At 37.6% G+C, this 14,554-nt stretch overlaps 1 protein-coding gene across 1 annotated transcript; it reads left to right on the top strand.

Moving 5' to 3' along the window:
• Window positions 1–11,658: 11,658 nt before the first annotated feature.
• LOC129110204 (carcinoembryonic antigen-related cell adhesion molecule 20-like) lies at window positions 11,659–13,831 on the top strand. The gene is made up of 4 exons (XM_054622392.1): window positions 11,659–11,723; window positions 11,822–12,106; window positions 12,499–12,756; window positions 13,221–13,831. The coding sequence occupies exons 1-4, from the start codon at window positions 11,663–11,665 to the stop codon at window positions 13,307–13,309; spliced, it is 693 nt and encodes a 230-aa protein (XP_054478367.1). The 5' UTR covers window positions 11,659–11,662; the 3' UTR covers window positions 13,310–13,831.
• The last annotated feature ends 723 nt before the right edge of the window (window positions 13,832–14,554 follow it).

A 14,554-nucleotide genomic window follows, 5' to 3' on the forward strand; every position in this document is an offset into this window, starting at 1 on the left:
CCAAAGGCATATTTCCATTGTGTTACTTAATGTAAATAGCAATAGCAAAAAAAAAACCCAAGATGACTGAACATGAAAATCTTCATAATACAATCTTGTGTCATAATTATTAAAATTACTCCATGTCAAATATAAAGGATAATATATGATACAAAATTACATAAACTTATAACTAGGTGGGTCATCTTTTACAACACAATTTCTTATAAGCCATAATTCAACTTGAAAGGATTATTAACAAACGAATGTGGATCTGATTAGTCATGCCAGCAAAGCATCCATACACCCGCATCTGTTTGATTCTGCTCTGTTTTTGGGAAATGTGGTTCCTCTGGTCTGGGTGTTGGATTACAAAGCCAGGACATGAGGGCATCAAACATCACTTCAGGGCAGAAACTAGATATGAGTCAGATGTTATGAGGAGCATTCTTTTTTTCATTTAAAATTTTAATGATTTTTCAATGTATTATTATTATTAGTAGCATTAGTAGTATAACTATATTGTTATTGTCCTACCTTGATTGTTGTAATTAAGCATTACACCATACATTTTCATACAAATTAGGAACTTAAAGTATATAAAAACATAATACATCAGGGGTATGATATCACACAGTACTGGGATGATGACAAAACTTGAACATGCTCTTTGGATGTCATGGAAGCATTATTCAAACTATAGTCATTTTGGATGTGTGAAAATGCCCCTCAGGCAGTTTGGACTACATACAACATCATAATTCTAAGAGTGGTGGAAAAAGTTAGGTTCTATTTTGCTTAACATTTAATGCAATACAATGTAATAATAAACATACAGTATAATCACAAATGAATCATACTGAACAGTGTAGAAAGTATTGACATTTGCTCCACCTCTAACATTGACATTAAAGTGATGTTTATAAATAATATATCTTGAATCATTAACCTGTAATATAATATATATTTTTCTGAAATTGGCCATTCAGCATATGTATACTTTTACTTTGTTACTAAAAGATTATTCTGACGCTTATGCACTTTCCCTTCAGTAACATGTTAGTATTTGCTAGTTTTTTATGCGGAAGGAAATGAACTTGGCAGATCTTTTAAATCTCAAGGATAATTTGGAAATACTGAATAAACAATTTTTTGTAAAACCTCCTATGACCACTGTTTACAACACTGCCAAGCAGACAGCACCATGTATCAAACTTTAATGCAACAGCCTTTTCATCAAAAAGAAAAGTAGTAAATACTGCTATACATATGTACTGTCCAGTTCAATAATTAGAGGCTGTCCTTCAATGCTGCTACTCCTGCTCACCTTAACGCTCTACAAATAACACAGCCCAGTCATCAATCTCACCTCCTGTGTTTCAGCTACTCAACACAGGTGTGCTCAGATACTGAACTTTGCACCACGGCAGCTCAAATAATACCACGGGTGTTTACTGAGTGGTATTGTGAAAGGTATAATGGTTTGCCTACTCAATGTGTAATTATTATTATATTCCTTTATTGATCCCCATGGGGAAATTGGTGTTGCAGCAGCTCAACTACACAGAAACAGATAATAAATACACATATTATACAATAAAATAAAAATAGAATAAAATAAAAAATAAGAATACAAATAAAAAATGTACAGTATATCCACATGGGGGGGGGGGGCTGGTCAGCATGATGACAGACTGTGGTCTCCGCTGTTGTTGTACAGTCTGATGGCAGTGGGCACAAATGAGCGTCTGAAGCGCTCAGTCCTGCTCTTTGGCAGAATCAGCCGATGCTGGTAAAGACAGCATTACTTAATGACTGAAAGAGATGAGACGTGCACTGATTGAATTGTGAAAAAACAGATTTATCATATAGTCGGTCGTATAATCCAGCATATGGTCTACTTCCTCTCTCATAAATGAAAACTAGATGGTTGTTGATGTGTTGCTGCTTTCAAGATTTAGAACACTGAGTACACAGAGCAGAACGGATGGACATTATCAGCAAACATAAGCTGCTGCAGATGCAGGTGAATTCATTTTGAGTGTAAAGCTGCTGAAAACATGAGGAGTGGAATGAAGGTGAAGTCTTTGTCTATGACTCACACAGGAAAAAAAAACCAGACACATGGGTACACCGAAACTTTAGGGTTAGGGATGAAAAAAAGATTAAAAAACCTCCCCGAAATCTAACACTGATCTAATGAGGGTCAAGGCAGGGGTAGACAGGACACTGATACTGCATACTACTCCTATGTAATTCTAATTATTTTGCCAAAAACAAGAAGAAACAAGTGAAAACAACTGGATAACTACCCACAACCCCTCACCCACAATCCGGCCTCACATACCTTCTGTCATAATTTGTCATTTTGCTCATTGACCATTTACAGAATTTACCCAAGATAGTAAACGGAAAATGTAATGCACCTTTTGTTAGCTTGACAAGGGTGACCACCAAATGACCAGAAACCACCTAACAGATAAGAACGGGGGTTTGCTGCTTTAGGTATTTATAGGTGGGGGGCTGGACGCATGTACTAGTATAATAGAGAAGAATCAGTGAGGACTTCCTCAGACCATCGATGCAAAATGGAGAAGAAAAGTGAAGGAACCCTGGCTATTGTATTGCTGGCTTTAATACAAGGTAGTGACTTTCATACTTAAATATACTGCAGGGTACGTTTGTGTTATTTAAATAACAGTTATTAACAAACGTTCTATTCTTCAGGTGTTCTGGCCTCCGGTGCCGTTGTGGTCCAGCCTTCCATCAACCCTGCCGTCGTTGGGGACTCTGTGACGCTCTCCCTGACTCCTTCCACGGCTCTGAAGAGTGGGAGCTGGGCAGTGGGAGAGTCCCTCATCCTCACCTGGCTGGGGGATCAGCAGGCGGTTTTCCCCAGTCACAGCGGCAGGGCGTCAGTCAACGTCCTCACTGGAGCTCTCACCCTGAGCTCCGTCAAGGTGGCTGACTCGGGGGTCTACGTGGTGCAGAGCAGTGACCCCCAGATTAAGGCCAATGCTTCCATCACTGTTCTGGGTGAGACTAAACAGCTTTGTTCAATAACTGAATTTAGTACTTCATCGTTTAGAGACTCTATAGCCTCTCCTAACCATTGCATTAGAAAAAAGCCCAAATGGCATTCAAAGTAAGAGTCTGGTTGGCTGCAATGAGAAGGGTTTCTTCAACAGTAATACTCACAACACAGTCTACTCTGCCTGATTGAACTTCATGGAAAAGATCAAATCTATCAATGTTAAATCAACTCACTTAAGACATTTATAAAGTTAAATTAGTACTAGTTTGTGTCATATTTCAGAAGGTAATATGAGTAGGATATTGTGTGACTTATTCCACAACTGCCTATAAAAAATTATGGTTTTTTTTATTATTATGGTGCAGATTGAATATCTTATTCAAGGACATTTCAGAGGGCAACTGTTTTCTGTCACAGAGTCTTGAGCCCTTATTAAGTTGCATTCCTTCATTATTTCCATCCTTTTTTTCTGACTTTTATTTGGGTAAGTGCTTTAAAGAAGGCTTTGAATAAACCTTGGGATTGCTGAGTAAATAAATTGTACAGAATTAATCACAAAAAAATGTTGTACAGTTTACCGTTTAATCCACATAAACCTTTCACTAAAAGATATTATTTGTTTTATAAAGATTGTCGTGCTATTTATAATGTCAAAGTAACACGCTTTGGATGCTGTCACTTTTTTTTTTAAATTATATTTTTGTAATATTATGTGTTCAACCTATTATGTGTTCAACCTGAATGACACAGGCAGTTATATGATGGATATGTACAGTCAACAATGAAACCAGTTTTAGTGGCCTACAGAAAAATTTAATAAAAGAGCTGGTGTAGACAGAGACAGCAAAACAGGATAAGCATAAATCTTATGAGCAAATAAAGACAAGTTGACGGACAACAGTCAAACTGTAAGATCGTCAAAAACATGAATTATAATAAAGGTAATCAGAACACAGGAATAAAAACACTGAAGCATAAAAGAAAGTGAACATCAGCTCGTTGCAATGAACATGTACAGTTAGACACGTAGGAGGGAGAGGCTGAGAAAAATGTGCTGATTAATTGTTTACACTGCCCTTTTTACTGGAACAGGTTCCTGTTCTGAGGAAAAGAGAGCATCCATAAACAGTATTCACAAACGACCTCGTGATATTTGGAAATCAAATGCTGTTAGATCCGACCTGTGTTTTGGTTTTGCTGCCCTTTGTGCTCACATGGCCGCGTCCTCTGGCTAGTTTCTGTCTGTTTCTGTGTCTGTAGACACTCACCTTTGGACTTTCCCTTTTGTCTTCTTGTTCCTTCAGTTTAACAATGCCTATTCCTGCTGGGTCAATGGCTCCCAATATGTCCCTACATCCCCCATACGAAAGAAACTATAAGAATTATATCAGCATGTTGTATATGTATAAGACCATACCATGTTTTGCATTTTACCTCACATAATTAAGGTCTCCTAAATATAGATTTCATACAAAATTAGTAGACATGTAGACATACGTTCTTAAACCACCTTCTAATAAACCACTTTTTAGCTTGTAACAGATACCTTCATTTATGGTTATTACATTTTAAAATACTTTATAGATCAGATCAAAAAGGTAAAAAAAAAAGATGCATAGAATGCTGACAGAAAAAAACACATTACCCACTTATCAACATTACAACACCAGACTTGAAAGATAATTTTATTGAAAGAATCCTTTATTAATGAGTTCTTAAAGACGCTTTCTTTTGGATAAGCCATCAAGTCTGTGGTCAATAATGTAAGTCCTTAGGAAAGGATTCTAAAGTTTTACGTATGTATTTATATTTTTAGAAAGTGGTTTAGCATGAAAAATATAAATATTCTGCCCCAGCTGTTTAGGACAAAAAAAGAGGAACATCTCTCACTTTTAATTGTGATATCACAAAATAAAAAAGTAATACAATTTTCCCATTTACCACTATCTCCCTAAAAACTGAAGAGCTTCATAACGATAGATATTATGGCAGGGCTGTTGTATTGGACTGCATTAGATTGTCTTGGTGAAGCTAATAAAGTGGCCACAAAGTGTAGGCCTATGAAACATTAACATCCATCCAAAGACTCACTGTGTAAAACATGTTGATCCTTGTCTCATCCTCACAGAGCCGATCTCAAATGTGACGCTAGGAGCCAACCAAACCGACCTGATGGAGTTCAACAGTTCGGCAGTCGTTAGGTGCTCCGTCTCCTCTGGATCCTCTCCATCTTTCCTCTGGATGAACGGCAGCTCTGAGGTTAAAGCCAGTGACAGAGTTCAGCTCACTGATGGAGGCTCCACTCTCACAATACTTAATGTGACCCGCTATGACCAGGGACCCTTCAGTTGTCGTGTGTTCAATCCTGTCAGTAACGGAACCAGTGATCCAGTAAACTTTACTGTCAGTTGTGAGTAAGACGGAGTCATTTCAATCTTCATATGCTACAATTGTCCAGTTCTCCTAACAGAGCTCTAAAACGCTGTATTCCTCTTCTCTCTTCTATGTTTTTCTTTCTGTTATTTTATTCAGATGGTCCAGATAACATGGCGTTAACATTGAATGGACAGAACACAACTTCCTTTTCCATCGGATCCAATCTGACCGTGCTCTGCTCGGCACAGTCCAATCCTCCAGCTCAGTTTCAGTGGGCCTTCAGAGGAGAGCTTGTGAACACTTTGGGTCCATCATTGGAGCTGTTCAGTGTCCGAGAGGACCAAAGCGGTCCATATTCCTGTCTGGCCTTCAACAATCACACCAACATGAACAGCAATATCACCGCACACATCATGATAGCAGGTGAGTTTGTTAGTATAGTGACATCAAACTCCATATTTCCTTTTGTTTCTTACTTTTGTTTGTCTCCACAGAGCCTTCGTCAGGGTCTGAACGACAGGCTTTGAATGTGATACTCCTGCTGCTGCTATTGTTAGTTGGGTTCCTCTTCCTTTTGCCAGGCAAGTTGTAGAATAACATCTTTATGACATTGATACACTTCAAAATAATAATGTAATTTGTGTATTGACATAATATTCTGCATTGTTTAGAAGAAAATAGGTAGAATATCCCTTTAAAAATGGTGACACTACATTAATTCAGATCAGTTCAAGTGTTGAACATGATATAATGAGTTAACTAGTTAGATTAATGCAGCAGGGGGCAGATATAAGGTCAAACTTTATTATATTTCCATAACTGATAACTATGCTGAATATTTATCAATTCAAAGTTTGATTTATGAAATGTCTGAAATTTGGGACAAATTACAATCATGATCTTCTGAAGCCCAAGTTAAAAGTTCAAACATCCTGTTTTGTCCAAAACCCAAAAAGATGTTTATTTTCCCATCATTGAGAACTAAAAATAGAGCAAAAAATCTCAATGGAACCAGTGAATTAATTCTAGCATTTATGATTTTATTTTTGTGTTTTTGATTAATCAATTCAAATATAGGCAAACCTCTTCTAAACTATTTATACACAACTAAGTTGCCACTTACAGTAATATATCTAACATGACTAATAACTGGAATAACTGCCTCTCTTTCACAGATGTCGGCGGCTCAATGACTCCATGAAAAACTCTGATGCGATGAAATGGATCGGAATCAGTGAACCTTTAACACGAATACAGCATTCAAGACCGATTCTATGTACCTTGAACTGTTTTATTTTTTGATTAACATTACTCAGTACTTTGTACAACTGCATAGCTCAAATATAACAAAGGTACAGGTAGATTAACTGTAATAACCAGCCAAAATACTATCTAATTGTACGCTTAAAAGAAATGCCACCGGCCGACTCTTGTGTTGTACCATTACGTTTTTGTTGGCCATTAATTTACTGTATAGCACTGTATTCTTGATTTCCACCAGAATTGCTCCCATTATTAAAGTAAAGTTAAGTATTCAAAATAAAACTGAGAATAATGCACTACATGCTGCAATTGCTGATTTAAATGCAGTATTAAACAATGAGGAAATGTTATATTTCTGTGGCTGAGCTCAAAATAAATTATAAGAAAAATCTGATAGAAAATTCTGATATCCTTTGTTGGTGAACAAAGATATAAATTCTGTGGGTCTTTGGTTACATTAAACAAAGAGATAGACGGTCCCCCCAAATAAAAGCTAAATTGTTGAATGACAAGTCATTTATTGTTATAGATGTGGAGGGACCAGTGATGAATATTTAAAAGGATTCCAAATTATGTTTAATTGACAAATTAAACATAAAACCTGAAATATTCTATGAGCTTTCCTTTTTGTCTTTCAGTCTTTTTCTTTATTTTCTACCTTCGTTGTGGGAAGATGTGTTGTGTAAGCCCACAGTATATTTTGCATCACAGAACCAACAATCCACTTAATGGGTCTTCACCTTGGTTAAACTTCATTGTCTTAGAGCACACTGACAAAATATCACGATCCCCTTCTCTGGTTGGTTAAAAGTTGTTGTTAGAACAACCAAGGTTTACAGTAAATGGACACTCCTTTGTGTGGACCGGTGTGGACGAAGGCAAAACAAGGTGTGGCCAGGACTGTGAGGTGGCAAGGTGATGGTAGGGGGTAAGCATTAACATCATGAGAACAGAGCACTGGAGGAAAGCAGAGCAAATATTTACTGATCAAAAGTCGGCTGTGTCCATACGATATCCCCAGATTTCTATTAATCACAGCCAGAGTCAAGTCCATTTAGCTGGCAAGGAAGACTTCAACCAAAAAAGAAACTTAAGAGTGAAATGGAGTCTCCAGTGGCGCTGGTGCTGATTCTGTTCACGACAACCTTTGCAGAAGGTAAGAATTATTTTAAATTATATCGATTCACTTCAGTCCAGGGAGACATTTTATAGATTTTTTAATGTGCTTCTTTGTGTTTGAAAGTGCTTTGACCAGTATTTTACTATTTAATATATGCATGCAGAAGATAACTACATTTAAGTGTGACCAAGTGTTCTTTGCTTTCCTCTTATATTTATTACCTCACATTCAACTACTGTGTAAGATAAATAAAGCTCAGTCTATACGCTAACTTGCATACTCAAAAAACAAAAAGACAAAAGACTAGAGCAGCGTCTTGAGCTATAATGGTCACCTGCATGAAACATTTGGGAGATTGAGACAGCTTTGCTCGAGTCCTAAATTGGTCTCATGTCTTTAGTTTCAGTCTTTAAATGAATTGATTAGGACATTTTGACTGAAATTATTTTGTTTTAATATCATAAAAAATCACCAAAAACGCATGAAGAAATATTAAAACATATAGTAGTTAGCACAATACTACTATCACACAAAGCTAATAGTCCAATGTGCTCTCTTTTTAACATAAGTAAAGTACAGTCAAAACAATACTAAGAGTTTACATCTGAGGCTGTACTTGAACTAAATGCTGGTGTCAGTGTGACTCGTCATATTATGATATTAAGCACTTGCCTTATAGCAAAGTAAATCTGAGGATGATGGGAATTACAAGATTTTTGGCCATAATTTGGCTGAATAGTTGACAAATAAAAGTTTTGACCAGATGATGGTAATGGATTATATGTTAAGAGATCATAATGATTACAATTTATCCTCAGGTGGATATGAATGTCTGTGAAAAGCATTTTAGAAATCCATCCATTAGTTTGAGTCGGGACCCAAGTGGTGGACTTGCCTACCATCAGATCAATGTTATCATCTATTGAGCAATGCTGCTAGCAAGGCTTATTAAGTTCAACTCATAAGAGTCATGTTTCCACCTCTATTGAAAGAGGACATAACAGTTCCAAGCCACTTCATCCCATGTTTCTACAAAAACCTGCAAAACTGTTTATTTTTTTTCTTTGCAGTGCTGATTTCAAATGTGACTTTGAAGGCAAACGCAACCAACCTGGTGGAGTTCGATGACACAGCAGTTCTCACGTGCTCTGTGCTCAACGGCTCGTCCCTGTCTTATGTTTGGCTGAACGGCAGCACTGTGGTCACAGCCGGGGGCGGAGTACAGCTCAGCGATGGGGGTGCCACTCTCACCATGATCAAGGTGACCCGCTATGATGAAGGGTGGTTCAAGTGCAATGTGTCCAATGGTGTGAGCCATGAAAGCAGTCTCCCTGTTTATCTGAACATCAGCTGTGAGTTTGCACTAAACAAAGATTATACAGTAGATATGTATGTAATCAAACAACATCAACACCTAAAACAATTTCCCTCTTGTTGTTTCATCAGATGGTCCAAGTAACATATTGATGGTGATCATGCCCATGAAGTCCACCTACATAACAGGATCTAACATCACACTGTCATGCTCAGCGGAGTCCAGCCCTCCAGCGACGATCCAGTGGATGCTTGATGGGGCTTACTTAAATCAGTTTGGCCCAAAGCTTCAACTGGTTACTGAGAGCCACTCAGGAAATTACCAATGCGTATTTCACAACACAGTAACATCCAGGTTCAGCAGCAAAAGTGCAATGATCAGGATTGTGGGTAAGGTTGTATTTGTGGTGTTTTAGGGGGTATTTTATGTGCCTTTGATTTTGTTTATCTCAGCAAAGACATTTAGATTACTTTAAAGAAGAATAGTTTAACATTTTGTGGTGTATGCATATTTGCTTTCTTGCAGAGAGTTAGATGAGAGAATTGACCCTGGAGACAGCAGCCAGTTAGCTAAGTTTAGCATTAAGACTGGATACATGGAAAGGGCGAGCAAAGAACTAGCATGGCTCTGTTGGAAGATAACAAAATCTGCCCAACAGCACCTCTTAGTGTAAAAACGTATACTTTTGGTTTTACATGCTTGATCGTTTCTTGCCTGGGACTTTGTGAAATCTTGTTGTCACCATAATGTTGCCAGGCAACCAGTTGAGACACATTTTTACACTTTTTTTGATGTTGTAAGATTCAGAGATGCAGGTGTGCAGATTTCTTTTTTTTTACCTTGTGGGAGAGCCAGGCTAGCTCTGTCCCCCTCTCTGCAGTCTTTATGCTAAGCTAAGCTAAGATAAGATAAGCCAACTGGCTGATTGACAGATAGGGGAGTGTTCACAATTCACAATTCTCATCCAACTCTTGGCAAGAAAAGGTCAAATGAGTGTATTCCCCAAAATGTGAAACGGCTTCTTGAAAATTGGCAATGACATATGCACTTCACTCAACCCACTTACATGTGCAAGTTTCAATTACTCTATTCCCTTCTCCTCCTATAGAGCCAATAGTAGCAGTTTGGGTGAATCACACAGATGGACCAGTAATACTTCATGAGCCGTTCAGTCTGGATTGTGAGGTGACTGGATCTGTTGCCCGCATTCAGTGGAGGAGGAATGGTCAACTGATTACAGCTGACAAGACAACCTCCTTTGGCATAAACAACAAGACATTGATTATCATCCAAATCCAAGAATCAGATGATGGGGACTATCAGTGTGAAGCTTTTAATGCTGTGAGCAACATGACCAGCAGCCTCTACACAGTTGACGTAATCTGTAAGTATTTTAATCTCTTACTCCCTCTCTATTGCAGATACACAAAAAGTAGTAATATAAAACAATGTAACCTCTTAGTATTCCACCCCAAATAGTTTAATACTGTAGTTTTCAAAATTATGGCCACAACTAGTAAATTTCTCACAAAATACAGACTGAAATGAACAAAACATGAGATTGTCGGTACCAGGTTATCAAAAGGTGGTCTTCTCCGTTCATGCACAGTTCTCAGTTGTTTGAATGTTTTCAATCAAGGTGTTAATCCATGTGTTTAGATGGACCACAGATGCCAACTATCATGGGACCAAATGTCGCAAAGACAGGAGACAATGCTACCTTCAGCTGCTACGTTGTCATCAAACCCTCTCAGCTCCTACAAATGGTTCTTCAATGATTCTCTAGTGGCCAATACGTCCGATTATGTCACACCTCCTCTTACCGAAGACATGAGAGGGATGTACACTTGCATGGCCTTCAACAACATCACCGGCAAAAACAGCACTGCATACACAATGCTCACTGTCATTGGTGAGACTTGGATTGCCATTTTTATGTTTCTGTAAAAATGTTTCTGAAAGGTGGTACAGGAGAGAATCATTTAACTCTTCTCATTTTTTGCTTTGTTTTCAGAATTTATAGAGATTGTGCAAGTTGAACCACAGATGAATCCCGCCATAGAAGGTCATTTTTATAAGCTAACATGCAATGTGACTGGACCTGCTGAGCATGTTTACTGGATGAAAAATGGTGAGCCACTGCATGAAGACAACACAACTGTTTTCTACATGGATAACAGGACAGTCACTTTCAACCCACTCAAACAAAATGATACTGGACACTACCAGTGTATGGCCATTAATGCTCTTTGGAACATGACCAGCCCTGCGTACATGCTTTTTGTGAACTGTGAGTAACATCCAAAGGATTTATTTCACTGTAAATTACATTTTCATATTCTGTAGTGCATAATGAGAGCCTGACCCCTCATTTGCTGTTGCAGTTGGACCAGAGACACCAATGATTGATGGGCCAGCTTTTGCTAAGAAAGGTCATTACGCGGTCTTCCACTGTTCTGCTATGTCGATGCCTCCCAGTCAGTTCAGCTGGTGGTTCAATAGCTCCAACATGGTCAATTCTTCCATCTTTACAACTGACGTTTTGTCACTAAACATGAGTGGAGAATACACCTGCATGGCCTTCAATAATGTGACGGGAAAGACCATCACAAAATCCAAGATGCTCACAGTCATTGGTAAGAATATCAGTGGGTTTGCCTCCTGCAATGCATGTCGTGTCACTGTACGATCGATCAAATCCTGATGGATTTCTGCTGTTTTTCTCTGTCCACAGAGGCAATAGAGTCTGTGATCAGAAACAACACAGTTCCAATAAACTCTGAAAACTTCACTCTCACCTGTGACGTCACTGGGCCCTATGACACGATCTACTGGATGAAGGACAACATGCACCTCAACATGACCCACTCTGTCGCAGACCCTCACATGTCCTACCACGTTGTAAACAACACGCTACATTTCACTCCGGTGACCTTGCACAATGACGGGACATATCAGTGTGTGGCTACCAATCAGGCTGGTCCACATGGAAGCCCCAAATATATGCTCCTGGTGAACTGTGAGTGTTGGAAAAAATATATCGATGTTTTTTATTCGTCTCATTCAGTCAGTTAAATCAAACATATGTTGCATGAAAAATATATTAGTATGTAAATCCCTGACAGTAGTGTAAAGGAAAAAAACAATGCATCATTTTATATCATCATTTGATTAATGATCAGGTTTGATAAACTAACATCACCTCCTAAATAACTGACACTATCTAACAATGATATTAACTCACACATGAGCACCTTGTTGATCATGGGACTACGTGGATGATACAAAAACATATTTACGTTTGCATTACACAAACTGGTGTAATTAAGCAAAATAATGGATATTTACTCTATCACTCTATCTCTCTCTCTCTCTCTCTCTCTCTCTCTCTCTCTCTCTCTGTGTTTGCAGATGGCCCTCTGAGTGTCAATATCTCCGTTCCAGATTCAGCAAAACTTGACCACTTCGTGTCCCTGACATGCTCTGCTGATTCTCGGCCAGATTGCAACTTCTACTGGTTCTTAAACAATAAGACATCAGCGGCTCTAAAGACGGGCTCTGTCATCACTTTCCTTGCGACGAAAGAGAATGAGGGAAAATACACATGTAAGGCGACGAACCCTGTGACCAATATCACAAAGTACCAGACCAAAGCCTTTACTGTCACTGGTGAGTGAGCCTTTCTTCATAAGTAATTTGGTGATGTTTTATGAGCTGACAATCCTCTTTGTTGTCCATAAATGTGAAAATTTACCTTCAGCTTCCCAGGTTGATTAAAACACTTCATAGTAAATCACAGCACATAGAATAAATAGCACAATATTCACAGTACCGACGACAATAGCAGCCATTTTTTGGGGTTTGATTTGGTGTGGTACTTTTTTAATGAAACAAAATACAATATTTTGTTTATCTTCAAAACATTTTTGTGTATTTGAATTTTCTTAGAAAAGTTACAAATCGGGAATATTTGAAAAACAAAGATGATTACATTCATCTAAATAATTTTGCAAGTGATTACTACTGATAAAACACTATTAGAATAGATGCTATATAATTTATGATATCTCTTGTTGTATAAAATGTAACATGTGAATGATTTGTAATGTTTAATGTCCCTTTGTCTCTCTTAGCTCACGCCTCCGCCCTCCGCTCTTCATCCAAAGGTGGTTTGATAATGTTGGGTATGTTTGCTTTGACTGTCTCTGTGCTGTTCAACTGAGTTCTCTGCCCTGAGAAATACATTCAGACTGAAAGGCATCTTAGTCCCACTACAGTCTTACAATTTTTTACTGTTTAATCAATGATCAGATGCCACTTTATCAGTTCTTGTGGGTTTGTGCTGAAAAGACAAATAAAAATTCAAAAGAATGACAGACTTCAATTCAAGTTTCAGTTTGTTGTTTGATATATATTTCCTTTTGTCAAATTTATTTTCATAAACATACCATCTTATTGTTTTGCCTTTTTGGGGGTTTTATTTAAAATGTTTGTATTGTTATTAAGTAAAAATATTTCTATTAGTGTTATTGTGATGGTCGTTGTTTATTAAAAATAATTATATACATTTGCATAGTTTAAAAGGTGTATTCCTCTAAAATAACTGCGTACTCTTTTGGTACAAACTGCAATTCTTCACTCTAACACCAGCAGCTTTTTTTGTTATGTGTAATAATATTAAAACTGTAAGTAAATGTTATCATTCTTTAATTCTTGGTATTTATTTCTTAATCAATAAATAATCAACAGAATCATTTTGTGGGCACTTTTTATTTTGGAGGATATAGTGTCCATGTGCTGATTCAGAAAGTTACATTCATGCAAACTTTTGTCAAGGAAACATTGTCATGAACAATTTTCCTGTATAAAAAACAAAACAACAAAGAAAGAAATGTGTATGATAGTATACATCGGATTAACATCACCATATACAGTGTAATAATATGTGTGTTATGAGGTTCTTCTAATGTTGTTCATATAGGCACACTGGGACCAAACTTCCTGGTCTTACTGCCCTTCTTCTCTTCTTTCATCCATTGTCTTACGTTTTTTTTCTTCTGGCAACATGTTTTCCCTGTTGGTTTTAATAAATCCACACAGACGAAACAATAGGATGAGGAAAAAAAAAATGTTTGTTCACCGTCCAAAACATTAAAAAACGTCCCTTTTAGAGTATTTATATTTATAATCACCTTTCAGTTTAAGCCAGGGGAACATACTGAATGCAAGACTGATCTCACTTTAAACTTTGTTTATTTATGAATTTCCAAAATGATATATGTAACTTACATTTTGCATGCTTGGCAGTGCACCTGCCAGATGGCTGACAAACACAGCGTTTATTCACCAACTCTCTTCCCTTTCCTACGGTGACCCAAATACACAAGGTTAGGATTAATGCACTCCATTGATACTCGATACATATAATCATAGGATCTGATCAGAGCCTTTGAATATATGTAATGCT

Source organism: Anoplopoma fimbria, chromosome 20, assembly GCF_027596085.1.
Source record: "Anoplopoma fimbria isolate UVic2021 breed Golden Eagle Sablefish chromosome 20, Afim_UVic_2022, whole genome shotgun sequence".
NCBI lineage: Eukaryota > Metazoa > Chordata > Actinopteri > Perciformes > Anoplopomatidae > Anoplopoma > Anoplopoma fimbria.

Coding starts and splice junctions, on each gene's coding strand:
- LOC129110204 (XM_054622392.1), top strand. CDS start 11,663: ATGGCCTTCAATAATGTGACGGGAAAGACCATCACAAAATCCAAGATG. Junction 11,724..11,821: donor CAAGATGCTCACAGTCATTG/GTAAGAATATCA, acceptor CTCTGTCCACAG/AGGCAATAGAGTCTGTGATC. Junction 12,757..13,220: donor CAAAGCCTTTACTGTCACTG/GTGAGTGAGCCT, acceptor TGTCTCTCTTAG/CTCACGCCTCCGCCCTCCGC.